Raw genomic sequence first — 21,532 nt, forward strand, 5'->3', positions numbered from 1 at the left:
CGCTCAGCCAGTGAGCGGGAACACTGAAAATATATATACACCATTTATTTATTTATTTATTTTGTCTTTTTCCGTGTCTGGCAATGGATCCCAACCCTCAGTGTTGCCCCCGCACCGGACCAGAGACTGGCAACGGGATTGCAACCCTCGGTGCTGCTCCCACACCTCGCTCAGCCAGTGAGCGGGAACACTGAAAATATATATACACCATTTATTTTATACACCAGTTACTAGGTGCTAGACCCTATGCTAATTGCCCTGAATAAGCCGGCCCCTACACCATTTATTTTATACACCAGTTACTAGGTGCTAGACCCTATGCTAATTGCCCTGAATACATTATTAGCACATCTAGTCTTCATAAGAGTTCTATGAGGGAAGAACTGTTACTTTCCCTGTTGGAGAGATAATGAAATTAAGTCCCAGGGAGGTTAACTAGCAGACCCCAAATCAGAAAGCTTGTCAACAGGAAAGCTATGATTCAAACCTCGGTCAGTGTGATTCCAGAATTACAAATAAGGTTTTACATACAAGTCCCACTTGCTGGAAGAAGTAAGAATCAGAGTTAGACTTATTTGCACTAAGGCATAAAATTTGCAGACCCGTTCCTCACACCAGGTGTGAGAGCCTTGAACATCATAAATGGATAGAGGAAGGTGGGTGAGAGGAAGAGACACCAGAGGGGGTGAAAGTGGGAACACTGATGGGGAAAGAGGGATTGTCCCAGAAAGGGAAGGGCCCAAGTTGCCCACTACCATTTTCACCTACTTTGCAAGTTGTCTAGGGTGAACTCTGTATAAAGCTGGGGATATTTATGCTGGAGGCCACAAGTCCTACAGCAGTGGAGCAGGGGAGAGAGCTGTGGCAGTGGCGTGCTACAGCCAGCTTAGACAGGCCCACAAGAACTCACTGCCACATTTTCAGGAACTCTGATACAGTTGTCAAACACAGCCATTACTAAAAGTTAAATTATATAAACTTACAGTGAAACATTTTGTAGTAAAAAAAAAATAATGATTCTCAAAATTTATCCCTTCCAAAGTATTTAGCATATTTTAGTATTATTTCTGCTGTTGTAGTTATTCTCATTTACTCTATCTGTGCATTGAAAATTCCATATAGCGTTGTGCTATTGCATATCTCTTCTCAACCCTGAGTTCAGTGACATCATATTGGTAGCTTGAATCAGTCATGATGGAAGAATTTACACCACAGAAATTGGCAAGTGCTGTAAGCAAGTCAACTCTTCCACCAGTGAGCTGGTTGTTAAACATTGCCCAGCACACCACTGACAAAAAACCACCTGTGATAAATTTTCAGAGAACAGGGACAAGAGACAATGGGACAATGGGTCTACCCTCCTAGGCTAGAATTGTCTAAAACCATCATTGTAGTAGAGACTTGAGGGCAATCTGTTGAGATTCTGTTTTAAATAACTTCCGTGACAAAGAACCTTTTGGAATGGGTTGTATAAATCTAGTTTATAGATTTACAGAGCATTAGAGCTGGACAGGACCTTTTGGAGAATCCCCCCCCCCCCCCAAAAAAAGTCAGAACATATGATGGGCATTTTTAGCCAAACGATAGCCATTTGGGTGGAGCATCTGGCCATTATTATGACCTCAAAAGTCTGTTTTCAAACATCCCTACATCACAACCATCTCTATAGAGCCACAAGTTTTCCCCAAATCACATACAGAAAAGTCTATCATATATGGTTCCATAATTTATTTAATCATTCTCGTTTGTTGGATACTAGGCCCAATGTTTTTCATTATAAATAGCACTGAATATATCTTATTTCTTTTGGACAGCTTCTTAGAACCAGAATCACTGGGTCTAAGGGTATGATAATTTTTTGGATCTTAGCAAATTTGGCCAAATAGCTTTCTAGAAAAGTCACACCAGCTTATACACAAATCTTCAGTATATGTGAGGGCTCTTTTTATCAGATTGCTCCAAGATTATCATTTATTTTGGTTTTTTGGGGGGATAGGATGTGTGTATGTTCTTTTTTTAATTTATAAAATATTATATTTTAATTATAGAAATATTAGAAAATAAACAAAATAAAGGAGAATTAAAAATTGTGTGTGTAACTCTAGTACTCAGAGATAACCACAATTAACACCTCTGTGTATTTCTTTTCAGGACTTTTTCCATAAATACAGGTTCATGATTTTTTTTTTCAAGAACAGGATTAGTATATACATCATCTTTTGCTGTAAACTGTTTTTTTAAAAAGACAATAATATTACAGGCATTTTTCCATTTCAGAAAATATTACCTTAGAGTATCAATGTCTGAATTGTATTCTGTTGTATAAATATATAAACGTACCCTAATGTAAGTTAGCCCCTGCCACTGGGCATTGTTTTCATATCACTGTTATACACAATACTATGGCAAACACCTATACAGGTAAATTTAATTATCTACATTAATCCACTTAGATTAAATTCCTAGAATTAAAAATGCAGGCTACAGGGTTTGTATTTTGAAAAAGGCATATTACCCTCCAGAAAGGATTTTCATTTCTACCAGCTGTGCATGAGAATTTCTATTTCTCAGTTCTCACACACCAAAATTTCTAGAAAACCTTTGCCAAGTTGATAAGTGGATAATGGTGTCTCATTAGTTTACGTTGGACGTCCTTAATAATTACCGAGATTGAATTTTGTATATATATTCATTGGTGATTACATTTCTTTGGTAAATTGTCCATTTGTATCATTGTTCATTTTTCTATTGAGTTCTTTGAACTTTTCTAACTGATTTGAAAGAATACTTTAAATATCTTTTGTATATATATTCATTGGTGATTACATTTCTTTGGTAAATTGTCCATTTGTATCATCGTTCATTTTTCTATTGAGTTCTTTGAACTTTTCTAACTGATTTGAAAGAATACTTTAAATATTAAGAATATTTGTTTACCATATATACATGTACAAATTTTTTTCTGTTTATTATTTGCCTTTTCACTTTATTATGTTGGTTTTTAAGATGCATTTTATTTATGAAATTAAATTAGTCTTTTCTTTGTGCTGTCTTTGATATTACGCTTTAAAAACACCCTCTTCCCCCAAATCATGCAGATAACTACATTTCCTTCTAGCATTTTTATGAATTCAACTTTTACATTTAAGTCTTTAACCCCATCCAGAATCATGAATGGTATGAAATGTAATGTGTAAATGTACCTTTACTTTTGCCCAATAATTTAGTTTGTGTTTGTAACTTTCATTTCATTTCCAGATATTTTCAATGTCTAGGAATCCCAAAACAATGTTAAATGATAGTATAATAACAGTATTTTCTTTTAAATAGGTTTTTATTTATCTTAATAAAATAATTATGGCTGTATGGAAAGTCTATAAGGCTGTCCACTTAATTCTTGTTCATGAAAATAATACATAAATATCACCCCATTAATTAAATAAATTATAGAATGTCTATGCAATAGATTATTTTGCCACCATTAAGAATTATACTGTAGAATGATATATAATGTTAGGGGACAATATTCATGACATATTGTCAATTGTTTAATTAAATATTGTTATTATTCTAATTTTGCATTCACAATAGATGACTTTCTAAATGTATATGTACAGGGAAGGCTGGAAGAGATGGGGATTAAGGTGGTTATTTCTTGCTGATAAAATTGTGAATAGTTTTTCGTGCTTTTCTGTATCTCCCAAATTTCCTACTATGTACATGTATAGCTCTTGTAACCAAAATATACATATCAATATACAGCAAAATATACTTATTCTTTGTAAGAAATGATCATTTTCTTCCTAAAAGTTTTATTTTTAATTTTTTATATCCAAAATAAGTGTTAGACTTTATCAAATGCTTTTTTCAGCTATCTCTTGAGGGGTCGTGTGGTTTTTCTCACTTGAACTATTAATCTGATGTATTATATTAATTGATTTACTAAAAATAAACTATCTTTGTCATTTTAGAAAAAGCTCTACCTAATTATCCCAGGCTAATTTGATCCTGAGAAGGCTTTGAGTTTCCTCTTATCAGAAGTAAGGGGGAGAAGCAAGGACCTTCAAATATTTATTTTACTCTTTGGCATTAGTTTATGTTTTTACAAAACTACTTTTACACATGCTTCATATTGTTTGATCCTGTGACAAATGCCAGCTAAGTATTATTGTCTTGTTTTATAAAAGAAGAAAGAGGGGTCCAGAAAAATTAAATAATTACATGGCCAGACAGTGGTGGAGCCAGGAAAAGAGCACGACCTCTCTCAGCCTCTACACTTCTCAGGGGCAAATACCACCCAGCTGCCCTTCCCAGAGGTTTGAAATGGCCAATGCGTTACTGGCATCTCCCTTACTCTGCAGATGAGATGATTCTGCATTGTCTTAATGCACCAGCCACCACTGTCTTAGCCTGGAATTGCTTGGCTCTGTGAAGTCTGGGCTGTTCATAAAAAGAAGGAAGTCTGGTTACCATGCACATGACATTGGGCACAAGCCCAGTCTGCCATGGGGTCTCTGTGGCCATTCCCCATCCTCTGCAGTGGCAGATACTCAGAACACTCGGTGGAGGGCCTGGTTAACCAAGTCCTGCTGAAATGTTATGGATTCTCAAGCTCGCCCTTAGAGAGAACTATCCTCTTCCAAACTGAAATGGTTGTTTTGAATGAAATGGTCCCATCCACCTGCATATCCAACCCCAATACCTATGCACTTTTTATCCTCACCCTTGGGATTTTTTCTGTCTCTAGAAGGTTCTAATAAGAAGGTTTCTGTCTTTTCTAATAAATTCCTTCTGACCAAGCCCACCCTTCCATGTCCACAGACATGAGCTCTAGGTGGGTGATGAGCCATACTCGTTGCCCTGGACATCCAATTACCCCTGGGGTCTCAGGGTAATTGTTAATAGTGCCCCCTTTCACTCTCACACACCACAATGGCCACGAAGAATCAATGATGAGGGAGAAGAGACCTAGGCCCAATACGTAGGATCAAAACCCACTCCCACTCTAGAATCAGCCTCATCCACTCCATTAGAAAATCCTGTTTGCTCTACTTTCAAAGTATATCCAGAATCTGACCATTTTCCTCCAGCCCACAACTCCCTCTGAGTTTCTTAACATCATAACCTCTTACCTCTATTACCCTTGTGTCCCCTCCCTGGCCCTGAGTCTCTTTATGAACACAGTAGCCAGAGACATCTTTTTACAATGCAGACAAAGAATGCCACCTCTCTGCTTGGAGCCCTGCAATGCTTCCCTGATGCCCTCAGTGTAAATGCTCAAGTCCTTGCAGTGGCCTGCAATGCCCTTGGCAATCTGTGCCCTGACCCTTGGCCCGCATCCTCACTCTTCTGACCTCTTCCCCTCTGATCCTCATCCCCCAGCTCTGCTCCTGCCACAATGAGCAGGAGCTCGTTCTACACACAGGCCAGCCGTGCTTCTTTGGACTTTTACACAGACTGTTCCCTCTGCCTGGAATGCTTTTCCCCAGAGATCTGCCTGGCTAATTTCCTCTCCTCCTTGGTCTTTGCTGAAATGTCACCCTCTTCATGAAGTCCCCTGACCACCTATTTAAAATTGCAGCATCTTTCCCAGACTCTTGATCCTCATAGAACTAATTTTTCTTCATAGAACTAATCTTTTTCTAATAAACTACATGTTTTCCTTATTTATTATGCTTAATATCTGTCTTTCTCCCCATATTCTAAGCTTCCCATAGCAGGGATTTTTATCTGTTTTACTCACTGGTTTGTTTCAAGTACCCAGAACCATGTCTGGTACATAATTAAAGCTCAAGAAGTATTTCTTGAACAAACAAATCCATCAGCACCCAAATCAATTTTCCTGGACCCGAACCCTCTCTCTCTGAGCCCTTGACTCAGTGTCACCTCCATCCCCACCATGCTGTGAGCCTTGACTTAGAGCTGCATTAGGACACTCCACGGTGCTCATCCTGGAGCTTCGTGGAGGACCACTTGGTCATCTTGGCAACTCAATTTATGTATCTAGAAAATGGTGAAAAGGCAAAAGCCACCTCCTCTCAAATGGATGTGTCTAGTCGCATTGAGAAGGCCCATGTGGGCTTTAGTGCCATCTAAGTGGGCTCCTGGCTGTGTCCTCCATGCCTGGAGAGGGAGCACCTGATCAGCGGGGACAGCCTGGCCGGTACCTGTGGCTTCATGTCCTCCTCGTCCTTGTAGTAGTAGAGGTGCTGTGCCCTCAGCACAAAGTACCTCTGCTGCCAGTTTTTCACGATGGACCTCTGCTTCTTCAGCCAGCCCATCTTGATGGGCCTTTCCAGCGGGTTGGGGGTGGACGCCGGGTGGAAGGCCGCCATCTGCTCGCCAGTCATCACACTCCTTGACCGAGCTAGAGAGAGGAACAGACAGGCAGACTGAGGGACATGAGCAGTGAGCAAAGAGTGGGTGGAGAGACGACAGAGGAGCCCCTGAGGGGGCTGGGACGGGGGTGGGGCTGCAGCCAGGTCCAGTTCCAGGATCCAGGTCCGAGCAGAGAAAATCCCCCGGGACCCAGAGAGGCAACCAGGGGCCTGCTCCTGATCAGGGCCGGATCAAGACCAAAAACGGGCTGAAAGCCAGTGTGGCCCGAGTCCGGCAGCTGCTGCCGGCCCGCTCATTCTGCAAAGTAAAAGATTGGCTGGAGCCTTCTGAAGAGGAAGTGGCCGCAGCATCTGACAAAAGGTGCTTCCTTTTTCCTGCGTGGGAGTCAGCATCTGACAGGAGGGAGGAGAAGTTAATGCCTGCTCTGAGGTTCGGGGTGGTTCCCACGCAGCTGCAGAGGCCGCCGGAAGCCGCCGGGCACTCTTCCACCGCGGCCGGCCCCGAGGAGGGGCTGTCCTGCTGGCACTGACCTCATGCTGCGACAGACACCAGGAGACCCCAGCCCCGGCGGCGCAGCCAGCCTGCAGGGAGCTGGCACCTCCTGAATTCTCCCATTCTGTCCGCTGCCCAGTGAGAGTGTCCACAGCACTTCATGCCGGACCAGGAGTCTCACCAGGGCTCCCTTCCTATTATGTTTCAGTCAGGTTGTCACTGCCCACAGAACTCAAGCAGGATCTGAAGACAGATCCCTTAACCCACTGCATGGTACAACTGGCTTTTGTTTTCACTCACAAGTTCTGCCTGGCTCCCTTCCTATTACATTTCAGTCAGGTTGTCACTGCCCACAGAACTCAGAAGCAGGATCTGAAGCCAGATCCCTTAACCCACTGCATGGTACAACTGGCTTTTGTTTTCACTCACAAGTTCTGCCTGTCATTTGGTCCAGGCTTGGGCCTCCAGTCTTGTCTCCATGATAACTCCCACCCAGAACAACTGTTCCACAGTGACCCATCGATCACCCTGGTCCCCATTCAATACCTCCTTCTGGGCCTCACCTTCCTTCCTTCCTTCCTTCCCAGCCAGTTCAACAACGACCTTGAAACCATGTTAGAGCACTTTGTCTCCTTGACCTTGTGCTGCTGCCCCATGCTTGATAATACCCAGGGTCTCCATTCCTCTCCTTCTGCCAAGTGTTGCTGGAGGAAGTCTCCATCATACAATCCCTTTATTCGGTTTTTGTCAGTCCCCAGAACACTCACGACAGCTAAACTAAGCCGTCACCTCCACTCTCACCCCTTTTAGTCTCACCTGATTAGAAACTAGTTCTTCCTTTCCTGGCTCTTTATGCAGGGATAAATTATGCAATGTCTGAGCCTCAGTTTCCTTGCTTGTTAAACTAGGATACTAATAGTCCCTACGGTATGAAATTGTTATGCAGATTAAACAAACTAACAAATACAAACTACTTAGCACAGATCCCTGCTCAAAAATAAGCATATGTTACTATTATTACTCTCAACAGATGACTTTACTTCTTACTACAAAGTTGGAGATCATCTCTGAGAGCTTCCTCCACCTCTCCACTTCAAAATGTCACTCCATTGTCAAGCTTCCCATCTTCCTTCATTTCTATCTTTAATGCATTTAATTGCCAACTTTTCCCCATTTCTTTTGATTTCTTTTTTTCTATCTCCTTCTGGATCTGTGGTTCTCAACCTTTATTTATGTTCACAACATACTTTCAAATGCTAGAATTTTGTACAGCATGACCGTCTTTCTTCCACTGACTCCAGTTGTATCCAGAACTAGCACCCTGTCAACATGTCTCACCCTTCAGAAGAGGACTCTGCTCTAACCGGGCTACCTTGACCCTCACAAGGGCTCTGTGTTCCTGTAACATGCCCTTGCAGTCACTCCTCACCTCCCACCAGGGGCCTGGAGAGGCCAGGCTCTGCTGTACAGCAGGTAGCAAAACATATACTTGGCTCAACCTCCCATTGGATGGACAGCATTGTAAGAGTGCATATACCCAGTTGTAGTAAAAAGTAATTTGATACTTTGATGACAACCTGGCAGTGTGCTTGCAAAAGTTTTGCTTTATCAGTGTGTCTTCGCACCTCAGTTAAGAACTTCACCTTAGATCTTGCTCCTCAGTTACCTGCTATTTTCAAGGTCTTTTATCTGTAACTCAAACAACAGCCACTCTGGGGCTGACCATTTACTCTAAGGCTGTGCAAATGATCTAATGGAACCACAGGAGGGTTTGGACAGGAATACAATGGGGAGGAGGGAATTTGAAGGACTGTATACAGCTCTGCATATCTCTAGGTCAGAGACTAGTCCTTGCAATCTCTAGGTCAGAGACTAGGCTCCCCTCCTAGCACAGTGTAATGAGGAGCCTTCATATGGCTTCTGGGGTCATACTCCCCAATGACACCAGTGTAGGAAAGGAGGAAAAGGAGGTTCCACATGGTGGCTATGAGGACTCAGGCCTCTTCCCCTCCTAGCACAGTGTAATGAGGAGCCTTCATATGGCTTCTGGGGTCATACTCCCCAATGGCACCAGTGTAGGAAAGGAGGAAAAGGAGGTTCCACATGGTGGCTATGAGGACTCAGGCCTCTTGGGGTACCCCTAGAAGCCCACGGACATTGTTAGAACCACTATGGGAGATAGGAGAAACTGGTCTCCAACAGCATTGAAGAAGTGGGATGGGAGTTAGCAGGAGCAATAAGATACTGCAGAGTGAAGAGAATTTGCTCAGCATAGACCTCAGTTGCTGAGATATTATTTTGTGCTTAGTTCTGGGAAATTTTCATGCTTTGTTATGGCAAAAACAACAGCAGCAACAACAACAACAAAAACTCTTCCCCTAGAAGCATCTGTGCATTGCAGAATGGCCTGGCAAAGGCAGGGGTAGGTGTGAGGTTCTTATGTTCCCAGTCCTGGCCAACAGGGGCATTGATGTCCTCGTGAGAGCAAGACAACCACTCTGTCTGACTACACGTGATCAAGGCTTTGACAGACCCTATTTAATTCCATACATAATGCCACTCACTGCACATCCAACCAGTGTTTCTGTAGTGCCTCTTATGCCACCGTGATGGGTATGACACAGAGTGTGGATGCTCAGAAGAAAGCTCCACACTGCTAGAATTAGGCTCAGACACTGGGAGATGACAGCTGGGGGCTCAGATGAGCTGGTGATCAAGCAGGGGAGGTTTGTGTCCCCCGTGCAGGGTGGTCTTCCACCTCAGCCCTCAGCATTGCACACCAGCCAGGCTGTCAGGAGATGATTCGAATACCCAGGAAGAAATCCTTGAGTTTGACTTGGTTTTACTAACATTCCTTGTTGGTTTTTTTTTGAACAATCTCTGTTCTTTGTGGGTGTGACTTGTTCCCACATAAAGTAAACACAGAGCTGTTGCTATTAACGGAGCTGTTTTTCTCATAATGAAAACAATAGCCATGATAAGCTTTGCTTGTGAGCCAGTCATTGCCCACTGAGTGTGTGTTCCTGGCCCTTTGGGAAGGAGGTCCGAACCTGGTTGCAGGCTGGAGAGGGGGCCATGAGCAGACCAGGAGGCAAGGCAGGAAGGCAATTGCTCAGTGTGTACAGAACACTCTGGGGTAAGTGGGAAATGAGGGTCTCGGTGAAGTCAGAAACCACCCTTATTCCAGTAGACAGAAAGAGCAAGCATTGTCCAGTACAGTAGCCACTAGCCTGGAGTGGCTGTGTTGTACAGTTAAATGAATTAAAATAAATTAAACCAGGCTATAACTCAGTTCCTCAGTCATATCAGCTTCATTTCAAGGGCTCAGGAGCCCCATGTGGCTTTCAATACTGGACCATACAGATTGAGAACATCTCCACCATTACAGAAAGATCTGTCGGGCAGCAATTCCTGGAATCTGAGTTCCATCAATATAAAGCATGGGATGAAATGGGCCTTAAAGGCAGGACAGCATTTCACCCATTACAGAAATCAACTAGAGGGCCCAGAGAAGATGGCTTTAGGTGGCAGAGTGAGATGTTCAATCTTATCTGAGAGGTAATAGGGAGCCATTTCATGTTTCTGAGCAAGGGAGGACCATGATAAAATACGGGAAAGTTACGTCATCGGACTGTTTAAGCTGAATTTTAGTCTGCAGGTGAGGGAAGTTACCAGAGAGGGAAGAAGAGAAATGGAAGGGATTTGTTTCTGCAGAATTTAGCTGCTTTTTGCCACAAGTTGAAGCAAAAGAAAGTTAAAGAAGAAAGTATGAACAGAGAAGTCATCTGAGAAACATTACCATTTCCTTTGCTCATCTTCCCATCTTCTGACCCCTACCCCCAACATAATCACAAAAGCTCATAGGGTGGAACTCTGATATAGTCCTTCTCTCTGCTCTCAGCTCTGACTCAGTGTAGATTCTATTTTAGGTGGCTGTGAATGTGCGGGTGAGGTGTGAGTAGTTCTTTCAAAGCTGGGGGGGGGGGACTATTTTAGGTATTTTCTCAATATGTAGATATGAGCCTTGCATTAGTTTGGGAACCATATTTAAACGGATTTGAAAAGGGAGTAGAATTTGCATGGCTTCCCCTCAGGCCTGTCTCCTGAGCTGCAGACCTGTCTCTCCAGCTGCAAGCTCACCATGTTGCTAGTCAAACTCACTGCCTTCCCCCTTCTCACCTCCCACCATCCTCTTGCCTTGCACCGACAAACCCACCCAAACCTGCCTTCCCTCTGCTGCTCTGTGTGATGTGCTGTGAGTGACACCCTCCCAGCCAGCCACCCACCCAAACCAGAAAGCTGCCCCATTCCTACAGTCAGCCTAGATGACATTGTTTATGACATACCCTTCTAGAGCACAAATCTGATCACATTACTCTCCTGCCTCAAAGCCTCTGCTGATCCCTGACACCTCCCTCCTAAAAGATGAAGACTAATTCTCCACCACGGAGGTCGGGGTCCTTTGTGGCTTTTCCTACTGGATTTCCTGCCCTTCGCCATACCCATCCTGCACTTTTCCCATGGCAACATGCCATTCCCTCTGCTGGATGTCACCCATCCCCACCCATCCCCACCCATCCCCACTGGCACCCAATTCAACTTCTTGGAAAACTTTTATTCACCCTTTAAGACTCACTTTTGGCCACACCACCTGTGAGAAGCCTCAGCCCAGCCCATTTCAGTCACTGTCCAGCTCTCTTCACGGGGGACTCACAGGCATCACCATAGGCAGCCTTGGGTAAGTCACGCTCTGTCTCTGAGGGCCAGTTTCCTCCTCTGTGTAATTATGATAATAATATGTACCTTGTGGGGTGATTAATCCACAAGAATTTGTAATGATAAGTGGACAGGTCGCAGCCAGTGTCTGCCTCTTAAAACATAGGCATTAAATAAAAAGTATTATTATTCACATTATTATTATAGTATGGACTTGATTTAAGGTTAAATGAGAGAAAAGAAAGAATCTGCTAAGGAGGGGAGGGATGAATGGAGGGAGAGAGATGGAATAAAGAAGGACTAGCTGGACATTGCATGGTATCCCAGGTACAAATCCGGAGACTGGAATTGGGATGGTGCTCGTGGAAAGGGGAAGAAAATGACAGGCAGCCCCGAGGCAGATGCTCAGGCCTTAGCCACAGCTGCACAAGAAGAGCAGGAGGCAAATATTCTTGTGAGGTTTGGGGTTGGAGGGGCTCTGCTAGGATAGCCTTCTCCATCCACTCATTCAACACACACTGCTGAGCACTTGGCATGCACTGGGAACCATGTTGCATGCCATGGGGACACATGATCAGCCAACACAGCCCTGCCCCAAAGAGCTCATAGACCCGAAGGCCCATCTGTGGAAGCAAGGAAGGAAGTCAGAGGACGAGGCTGGTTTGAACAGGCGGGTGAGTCCAGGTTTGGACCTGATGAGGTGTGAGGGTAGACTGAGAGCCACAGAGAAGGCTCATGGATTAAGGAAAAGGTTGGGGGGAAGAGGTGCAAGTGAAAGCCTGGAGGTCTGTATGGCATGGAAAACTCTCAGATCAGAAGAGTAACAAATAGATGTTCAAAGAAAAGGCTTAGCACAGTGGAAACTTGCCCTGATGGAAGCATTTACAACCCGAGGCTCTGGAGATAAACCTAGATGCCAGATGAAAGAGGTGCTGTCTTCCTCAGGGCTTTCAGGAGAGCTCCACACCTTTTAGAAGAGCATCAGGCCCATTGAAGGTTCTCGATAAACATTTGTTGAGTGAACAAAGCAAACATTTTTGAATGAAATGTGGGCCACCATTAAAGCATCTTAGATTTGCAGCAAACATTGGCCAATTTACCTATTTGTGGGATTTCTAGATATATTCACTTGTGCCCACTCAAGCAGAGTGGCCGGTAGAAGATGTAATCCCTGATCTAGTAATAATAAACATCAGTAGTTATTTATTGGTTGATTACTTACTATATGCTAACCAGTGCAAGCACTTTATATGTCTAGTTTCATTTGATGCTCATGCTCTTTATGTTAAGTACATAGTGTCCCTCCCATCCATCCGCCCACTCCCCATCTTACATATGAGGAACTGAAACTCAGAGATGTGAGATGATTTGCTCCAGTTATGTGGCTAGAAATCTGATTTCAAAGTCAGTGTCCACTCCTAGGCCACACACCCAGGAAGGAGGTTGGTTTACAGTGGTAGAGGGGTGTCCACACTGGGAATAGACGTGTAGTAAATCACAGGTTTAGAGAATGAGAGCGAGTGGGCAGGAAGCAAAGCCACTATTCCTAACCTATCACGTGACGTACCTGCCCCACCCATTTTGCCTCAATATTGTGCATAAACAACTTTGTGCTACTATTTCCGCCCAACATGTGCTCTGCAAGGCTCAGCAGGCCTTGCAAAAACAGTAACAGAGACACGGTACTGAAACCTCAAGCCCACCCGAGGCTGTGCTGACACCCCGACGGAAGGCAGGAAAATGGACATATTAGGTAATCCTGCTGTGTCTCACCCGCTCTCTACCCCAGCTCATGTGAAACGACCGAAGGAGTCTGACTAGAACGCAGTGCAGCCGAGGCGTGGGATGGAGGGAGGCTGAGCTAACCCAGCGTGGGCCCAGCACACAGGCCCACACCCACAGGCCGAGAAGGCAGCTGCCGGGGAGCCTCTGAAACAGCAGACCCATCATTGCAGCCTGCAGAAAATGATGAACATAGTCACACACCCTGCACACATACACACATGTGCTGCCCCACATACTCGCACACACAGACCCTCAGCCTGTCCCATTATCAGACCCTGGGATGATGGCCCTCAGTTTCCACCCAGAAAACGATTAGGACATTTGATTTCAGAACCTCCGGGCTCACTTTCTTTATCCCTTTTCTCTCTCCAAAACAAACTGCCCTCCGTTTAAAAGCAACCATCATTCAGGGGTCAGGGGGACTTTTAAAATGTGGCATTGAGACTTTAGAATAAATTTACCCTGTGATTACTCTCCTTGATTTTTTTATTCTAAGTTTCGCTTTTAACTTTGGTATGAAAAACATTGCCCCTTACAAAAGGCAACAAGCTGTAAGACTGATGACAGCAAAGGGGCTTCTCTGTGTAACTTGAGATTAAACCATGGGACTTCCCAAGGACGTTCACCCTCAAGACAAATTTACATAACCTCATTCATAGAAATATCTAGAAGTTATTAGAACATCTGAATGTCTGCCTCAATACCCAGGAGTTGAGCAGATAGCTTCTAGAAATGTCCTCCATTGTTCATCAAGTGCCTATTTCAATCTAAAAGAGCAAATTTTGCTATGGAAAGGGACTTAGCACAGATCGCTATGTCTTCTGTAGGAAGAGGTAAAAATGCTGTCTCTGTAGTAATATGAGACAGAGAAAAATTGTGTGTGTGTGTGTGTGTGTGTGTATCTGGTCTGAGAGAGAATGAGAGACAGAGATAGAGAAAATTTGGCATTTTTTTTTTTCTTTCACTTCAACTAGCAACAAGTCTTGCAAATTTTTCTGCACTCGGCCAATTTCAGTGGGCTTGGAGTGCTTCTTCAGGGCTACCCCTCTGGTTTTCACATTTTGAAGCTTTCGTGTATCTTCTTTCACTTCAACTAGCAACAAGTCTTGCAAATTTTTCTGCACTCGGCCAATTTCAGTGAGCTTGGAGTGCTTCTTCAGGGCTACCCCTCTGGTTTTCACATTTTGAAGCTTTCGTGTATCTTAGGAATTTAGAGTCGCCTCTTGTGGGTCTGTGTGTGTCTCCATCAGTTGCAACACTTCATCTGGCCCTCTGCGCCTATCTCTGCATAACAGGAAGTCGTGTAATAGCAAGAAGCTTGCAGAATTGTGAATATTTCCTACTAAACGCTGCCCCAGAGCTGCCTCTTCCTCAGCACGAGGTGAAGTGGAGATTGGGCAATCGGGTGGCAAATTCACTATGTGTAATAGCAAGAAGCTTGCAGAATTGTGAATATTTCCTACTAAACGCTGCCCCGGAGCTGCCTCTTCCTCAGCACGAGGTGAAGTGGAGATTGGGCAATCGGGTGGCAAATTCACTCTGGTTGACAACGTGGTTGGTTAACTGCATGTGAAAGCTACCTGCTCTCCTAGGCAGGACTGTAAGAAAAAACAATTCTCATCATGTAGGACTGTGGGAAAATTAGCATAATAAGCTCTGCCCAGCACACTTGTGTGTTAAATTAAGAAGAGCATTAGGCGAAGTATTGATCCTTCCTTTGTCAAAGTTATCCATTCATTTTAGGTAAGAGGTACCGCTTTATTAGTCACTAGCATTTATAAATAAATAGTACATTAAGATGTTTGAAGTAGTTGTGTTTTATAAGCGTGAATAAAATTCTGTCACCCTGGTATTTCACAGCAAGGATCCTGCCAGGGCAGCACTGGAGGATGGAAACTATGATCAAGCATTGGGCCTTCAGGACGCTACAAGTCATTGCTCATCCTAACAGATGTCACTCCAAGCCATTCCTGGGGTCTTCACTAGTCTTTGAGGACAATAATTTCAGCCTTTAACTCTACCAAAAATGTGAACATAAACAATGCTTGCAGTGGGATGAGACTGGTACACAAGTCATGATCACCCACAGGCCGAGAAGGCAGCTGCCGGGGAGCCTCTGAAACAGCAGACCCATCATTGCAGCCTGCAGAAAATGATGAACATAGTCACACACCCTGCACACATACACACATGTGCTGCCCCACACACTCGCACACACAGACCCTCAGCCTGTCCCATTATCAGACCCTGGGATGATGGCCCTCAGTTTCCACCCAGAAAACGATTAGGACATTTGATTTCAGAACCTCCGGGCTCACTTTCTTTATCCCTTTTCTCTCTCCAAAACAAACTGCCCTCCGTTTAAAAGCAACCATCATTCAGGGGTCAGGGGGACTTTTAAAATGTGGCATTGAGACTTTAGAATAAATTTACCCTGTGATTACTCTCCTTGATTTTTTTATTCTAAGTTTCGCTTTTAACTTTGGTATGAAAAACATTGCCCCTTACAAAAGGCAACAAGCTGTAAGACTGATGACAGCAAAGGGGCTTCTCTGTGTAACTTGAGATTAAACCATGGGACTTCCCAAGGACGTTCACCCTCAAGACAAATTTACGGTGGGACTATAAATTAGTACAACCACTATGGAAAACAGTATAGAGTTTCTCAAACAACTACAGATAGATCTACCACACAATTCAGCAATCCCACTTCGAGGTATGTACCCAAAGGAATGGAAATCATCATGTTGAAGGGATACCTGCACTCCCATGTTCATCACAGTTCTATTTACAATAGTCAAAATATGGAAGCAACCTAAATGTCCACTGACAGATGGCTGGATAAGGAAAATGTGGTATATATACACCACGGAGTACTGCTCTACCGTAAAAAGAGAATGAAATTCTGCCATTCACAGCAACATGAATGAACTTGGAGAAAATTATGTTGAGTGAAATAAGCCAGGCACAGAGGGAAAAATACTGCATGTCCTCACTCATAAGTGGGAGCGAAGAGAGAAAGAAGGAAGGAAAGAAAGACCACAGTGGTGCACTGGACTTGCAGATGGAGAGAGCACACCTAGGATGGCTGAAGAGGGAGGGGGACGGAGGTTGGGGATTAATTGGGTGGACGACATGGGGAATAATTGTACTTTGTGGTAATGGGCGTGCTGACAGTATTGATCTGACCATCACATCTTGGGCACAGGTGGTGATGGTCAGCTTTGTACCCCATGAATATACATAATCAATAAAAAAAATTAAAGCAATTCGATTATGGATAGAGGATAGAGGATACCACTAAATTGTTGATCAGTTTTGTTAGGAATGATTAGGGCAATGTAGTTAGGAAATAAAATATCCATATTTTAAAACATGCATACTTAAGCATGAGGGAGAAAATTATATCGTAATTTGTAAATCTGGGATTTGCTTTAAAATATCTCAGCAAAGAAAAGGAGAGGAAAGACGTAGGGATAGATGAAGCGAATGTGATGAAATCTTGGTAACTGTTGAATTTCAGGTGGGTCCACATGGCAGTGGAATGATACTGCACTGAGGTGACACTGCACAGATGTCACACCACACACACAAGTCCCACACACGTTCACGTGCCCTCCAGACAGATCGGCCTCTGTTTGCCCTGCACTGTCATTTTATCACTTCATGAATGGGAGGAACCAAGGGACTCCTGATGCTTCCAGTATAGACAGTATTTTCTGTAATGTCAACTTTTACTCAAACACTTAGTGGTGGAGAGGGAGAAAGGACATCTGGAACCCCCAGGGGGTAGGCGGGGGGATCTGTGAGGGAGCCCGGAAGGAATGACCACATGGAATTCTAGGGGTCTGACCTCATGGCAACAGCTCCCACTTTCAAATTTCCATTGAAAAGACCAAAGAAGTATCTCAGTAATAACAAGGGGAAATCTGAAATGAAAGTAAAAGTAAAGAAGGATGCTGTCTGCAGGCCATTTCGAGGGGAGGGCGATTATCTGTAAGGATAGGCAAGGCTAAACTGAGGGGAGCAGAGCAACCCACACTTCGATGCATATGGAGAACAGCCTGCCCCAGGGCCTGGAGGAGCCGAGAAGAACGTGCACTAACAACTCCCAGAGGGGAAGGGAACAGATGGAGACCCGGAGAGCCACTTCTGGAAGTGCGCAGGAACAGAGGCCTGGCGGGGACACATTACTTCCAGTTTAGTGCCCAAAGTCAGACCAGGTGAAAAGTGACAGCCCTGTCTTGCTGGGTCACTGTACCAGTGAACCAGTGAGAGCAGGGGGCACTTTCCCAACTAAACTGGGGCTTCCACAAAGAGAAAAACAAGAAGAAAAAGAAACTCTCCGCAACAGAGGGAGAGCTGCTTTCTCTTAACAGGATGCTTCTTAAAATGTTACACGTAAGCTTACATACCGTCCAGCAATTCCACTCCTAGGAATCTACTCAGGAGAAGTGAAAGCACATGTCCACAAAATTTCTTGTATGTGAATGTTCCTGGCAGCATTATTCATGATGGTCAAAATTGGAAACAATCCAGAAGCCATCAACTAAATGGGTAAAGAAAATGTGGGAGGGGCTGGCCAGGTGGCGCACTGCAACAGTGTGCTGCTTGGAAGCGCGGCAGTGCTCTCGTCGAGGGTTCGGATCCCACATACAGACCGCCGCTCACTGGCTGAGCGAGGTGCGGGCGCAAGCGCTCCTGTCGAGGGTTCGGATCCCACATACAGACCGCCGCTCACTGGCCGAGCGAGGTGCGGGCGCAACGCCGAGGGTTGCGATCCCGTTGCTGGTCCCGGTCCGGTACGGGCGTGACACTGAGGGTTGCGATCCGTTGCCAGTCATGAAAAAAGACAAAAAGGGAAAAAAAAAAAAAAAAGAAAATGTGGGAGCCAAACAATGCAATACTACTCAGAAATAAAAAGGAATGAAGTACTGACATGCTACACAATGAACCTCAAAAACACTGTGCTAAGTGAAAGAAGGCAAGCACAAAAGACAACACATTATATGATTCCATATATATGAAATATCCTGAAAAGGCAACTCTGTAGAGACAGAAAACAGATCAGTGGTTGCCTGGGCTGAAGCCGAGAGCAGGGATAGATGCAAATGGCCCAGGGAGAACTTTCTGGGTTGATGAAAGTGTTCTAAATAGGGATCGTGGTGATTGTTACACAACTCTGTAAATTTACTAAAAGTCATTGAATTGTACACTTACAATGAGTTAATTTTATGGTATATAAGTTATACTTCAATAAAGCTCTAAAAAGAAAGATTAAGAACTAAATATATATAAATAGTTGCCATATAATGGTATTTCCAGAATTTTGTGGAATTATAGGATTAAAAGATAATTCAAATCAACAGGAACAGTAAAGAGCAAAATAGTCTCTGCATAGAAAACAAAAGGAATAATTCCCAACAAATTTTATAGAGTTAAAGAGACCATAAACTCCACAAAGTTAGAGGTTTTTGACTGTTTTGTCACTCATCTATCCCAGGTGTCTAGAATATTCCAGAAATGCAAGGATATTTCAATATTAAGAAAACTAAGATGTGGTTTATCCTACTAATAATTAAAAGATAAAAAAGTTTATGTTCTCAAAAGATTGTAAACTCACATTTGATAAATTCAACATTAGTTTATATTAAAAATTAATTGTCATGAACAGAAGACTACGATCTTAGGTGTCGAAGAATATCTGTCTCAAACCAACAATAGGAGGGAATTGCAAGAATGCTCTATGTTGCTGAAGATTCAACTACTGAAAATCAGAATTCTGAATTCTTAGCAATCAGGCCCAGCATTTGCTTGGTGTTTTAGCAGTACAAGAAAAAATGACGAAAAACAGGTGAGACTCTTCAGAGAAACAGAAAATGACACAGCAGAACATTTCTGACATTTCTACTCTGTCATAATTGAACACGTGTAAAAATTTCCATGGCTGTGACATTTTGCAGTTCTGTCAATAATTGCTTAGCGTTTGATAGCAGAAATCATTCTAAAATTCACAAAACATAAGTTAAATAGGAAAAAAAACAAAATACCCCCACGTCTATGTCTTGCTCAGAGCTACTGACTTGTAAGAAATTATCGAGTTTTTACTTTTTCATAAGATTATGTCATTTACCAGTTTGTCCATTTCTGGCTATGTTTCAGGGTACTTGAGTGAGGCTTTGCAGAATGCAGAATTTCCTTCATGGTCTGCTACCGACATCTGGCAGGTCTGTTTCCTCTTCAAAGCTGTCACACGTTATCAGCTGTCTGAAAAATGTTTTAGGAGGTTCCCTTTTATCGCTCAAGGTCCCCACAAAAATGTTAGGACTTATTTTGTATGTCTCTGTGAGAACCGTAGTGCTGTGCTGACCTGGGCTTTCTCGGTGCTCACACCCCAGCCTTTGCCCTGTCATTTCTCTCTGCTCCGTGGTGGCCACTCCTCCACAGTTCTCATGGAAGAGCGAGAAGAACACCATTCTTCTTTCTTTTTTCTTTATCTGTTTGTTTTTAGCCAGTGGTCACTACAGGATGAACTAAGCTTTGAAGAAGAAGCTGAAGAAGCAGGAACCACAGATGGACAAACAGGAAGTGGGGGAAGGGCAGCCGTGAGGGGGTGACTCAGCAGACTGACCCCATGACCCTCAGATGCACCCGTCACTCTGAATCCCTCTGGCCCTGCACATCTAGTAGCATAAGAGATCTTTTTAGGGTGAAAATAACCTGTAATGTTTGATTCGGATTATTTTTCTCCAACTATTTTTTATTGTGGTAAAATACACATAACATAAAATTTACTTTTTAAGTGTACAGTTCATCATATCAAGTATATTCACATCGTTGTGGAACCATCACCACCATCCATCTCCGGAACTCTTTTCTTCTTGCAAAACTTTGAAACTTTGTACCCATTAAACAGTACCTCCCCAATCCTCCTTCCCCCAGCCCCTGACACCACCTTTTACTTGCAGTCTGAGTTTGTTTACTCTAGGTACCTCACATGAGTGGAATCATACAGTGTATGGGTTAAATGTGTCCCCATAAATTCCTGTATTGGAAACGTGACCCCCACTGTGACAGTTTAAGAGGGTGGGAAATCCTATAATGGTAATTGAAAGGCAGAGCCTTTAGGAGGTGATTAGATTGTGAGGACTGTGCCCTGGTGAATGGATTGGCCCATTTATGGAGTAACAGACATGGTTCTGATGGCTTTCAAAGAGTAAGTGACGAGGTTAGCTTTCTCTTGCTCAGCCCGTTCTGGCCATGTGATATCCTGCATCTTCACAGGACTCTGCACTAGGAAGAAGGCCCTTACCAGATGTGTTCCCTGGATTATGGACTTCCCAGCCTCCAAACTTACAGATTCTGTTTTCTTATAAATTACCCAGTTTCAGGTATTTTGTTATAAGCAACAGAAACAGACTAATACACACAGTATTTGTCTTCTTGTGACTGGCTTATTTCACATAGCATACTGTCCTCAAGGTTTATCCATGTTGTAGCATATTTCAGAATATTCTTCCCTTTTAAGGCTAAATATTCCATTGTCTGTATATTACACATTTTGTTCATTCATTCTTTCATCAATAGACACTTGAGTCACTTCCCCATTTTAGCTATTGTGAATAATGCTGCTACGAATGTGGGTGTACAAATATCTCTTTGAGGTCTTGCTTTTAAGTCTTGGAGGTATATATACAGAAAGGAATTGCTGGATCATACAGTGATTCTGTTTTTAATTTTATGAGGAGCTACTATACCATTTTCTACAGCAGCTGTACTATTTTACATTTCTACCAACTGTGCAGACAAAGGTTCCAATTTCTCCACATCCTCTCCAACACTTGTTATCTTCTGTTTTTTTGATAGATAGCAGTCATCCTCATAGGTGTGAAGTGCTATCTCATTGTAGTTTTGATTTGTATTTTCCTAATGGATAGTGATGTTGACTGTCTTTTTATGTGCTTATTGACCATTTTTGTATTTTCTTTAGAGAAATGCCTATTCAAGTCCTTTGCCCATTTTGAATTGAGTTGTTTTATTGTTGTGGTAGAGTTTCAGAAGTTCTCTATATATTTTGAATATTGATCCTTTATCAGATATATGATTTGTAAATATTGTCTCCCATTCTTTTTTTTTTTTTTTTTTTTCTCGTGTCCGGCAACGGATCGCAACCCTCAGTGTCGCGCCCGTACCAGACCGG

The 21,532-nt window shown here is 43.3% G+C and overlaps 1 protein-coding gene across 1 annotated transcript in view; it reads right to left on the reverse strand.

Moving 5' to 3' along the window:
- The window catches only part of ARHGAP25 (Rho GTPase activating protein 25), a 91,390-nt gene that overhangs the window by 40,908 nt on the left and 28,950 nt on the right, over positions 1 to 21,532 (reverse strand). The window contains exon 2 of the mRNA XM_008581062.1: positions 6,168 to 6,367. Coding sequence (XP_008579284.1) covers positions 6,168 to 6,367 — 200 coding nt within the window. The remainder of the gene's footprint in view (positions 1 to 6,167; positions 6,368 to 21,532) is intronic.

Source organism: Galeopterus variegatus, unplaced genomic scaffold (assembly GCF_000696425.1).
Source record: "Galeopterus variegatus unplaced genomic scaffold, G_variegatus-3.0.2 Scaffold2246, whole genome shotgun sequence".
In the NCBI taxonomy this organism is placed as follows: domain Eukaryota; kingdom Metazoa; phylum Chordata; class Mammalia; order Dermoptera; family Cynocephalidae; genus Galeopterus; species Galeopterus variegatus.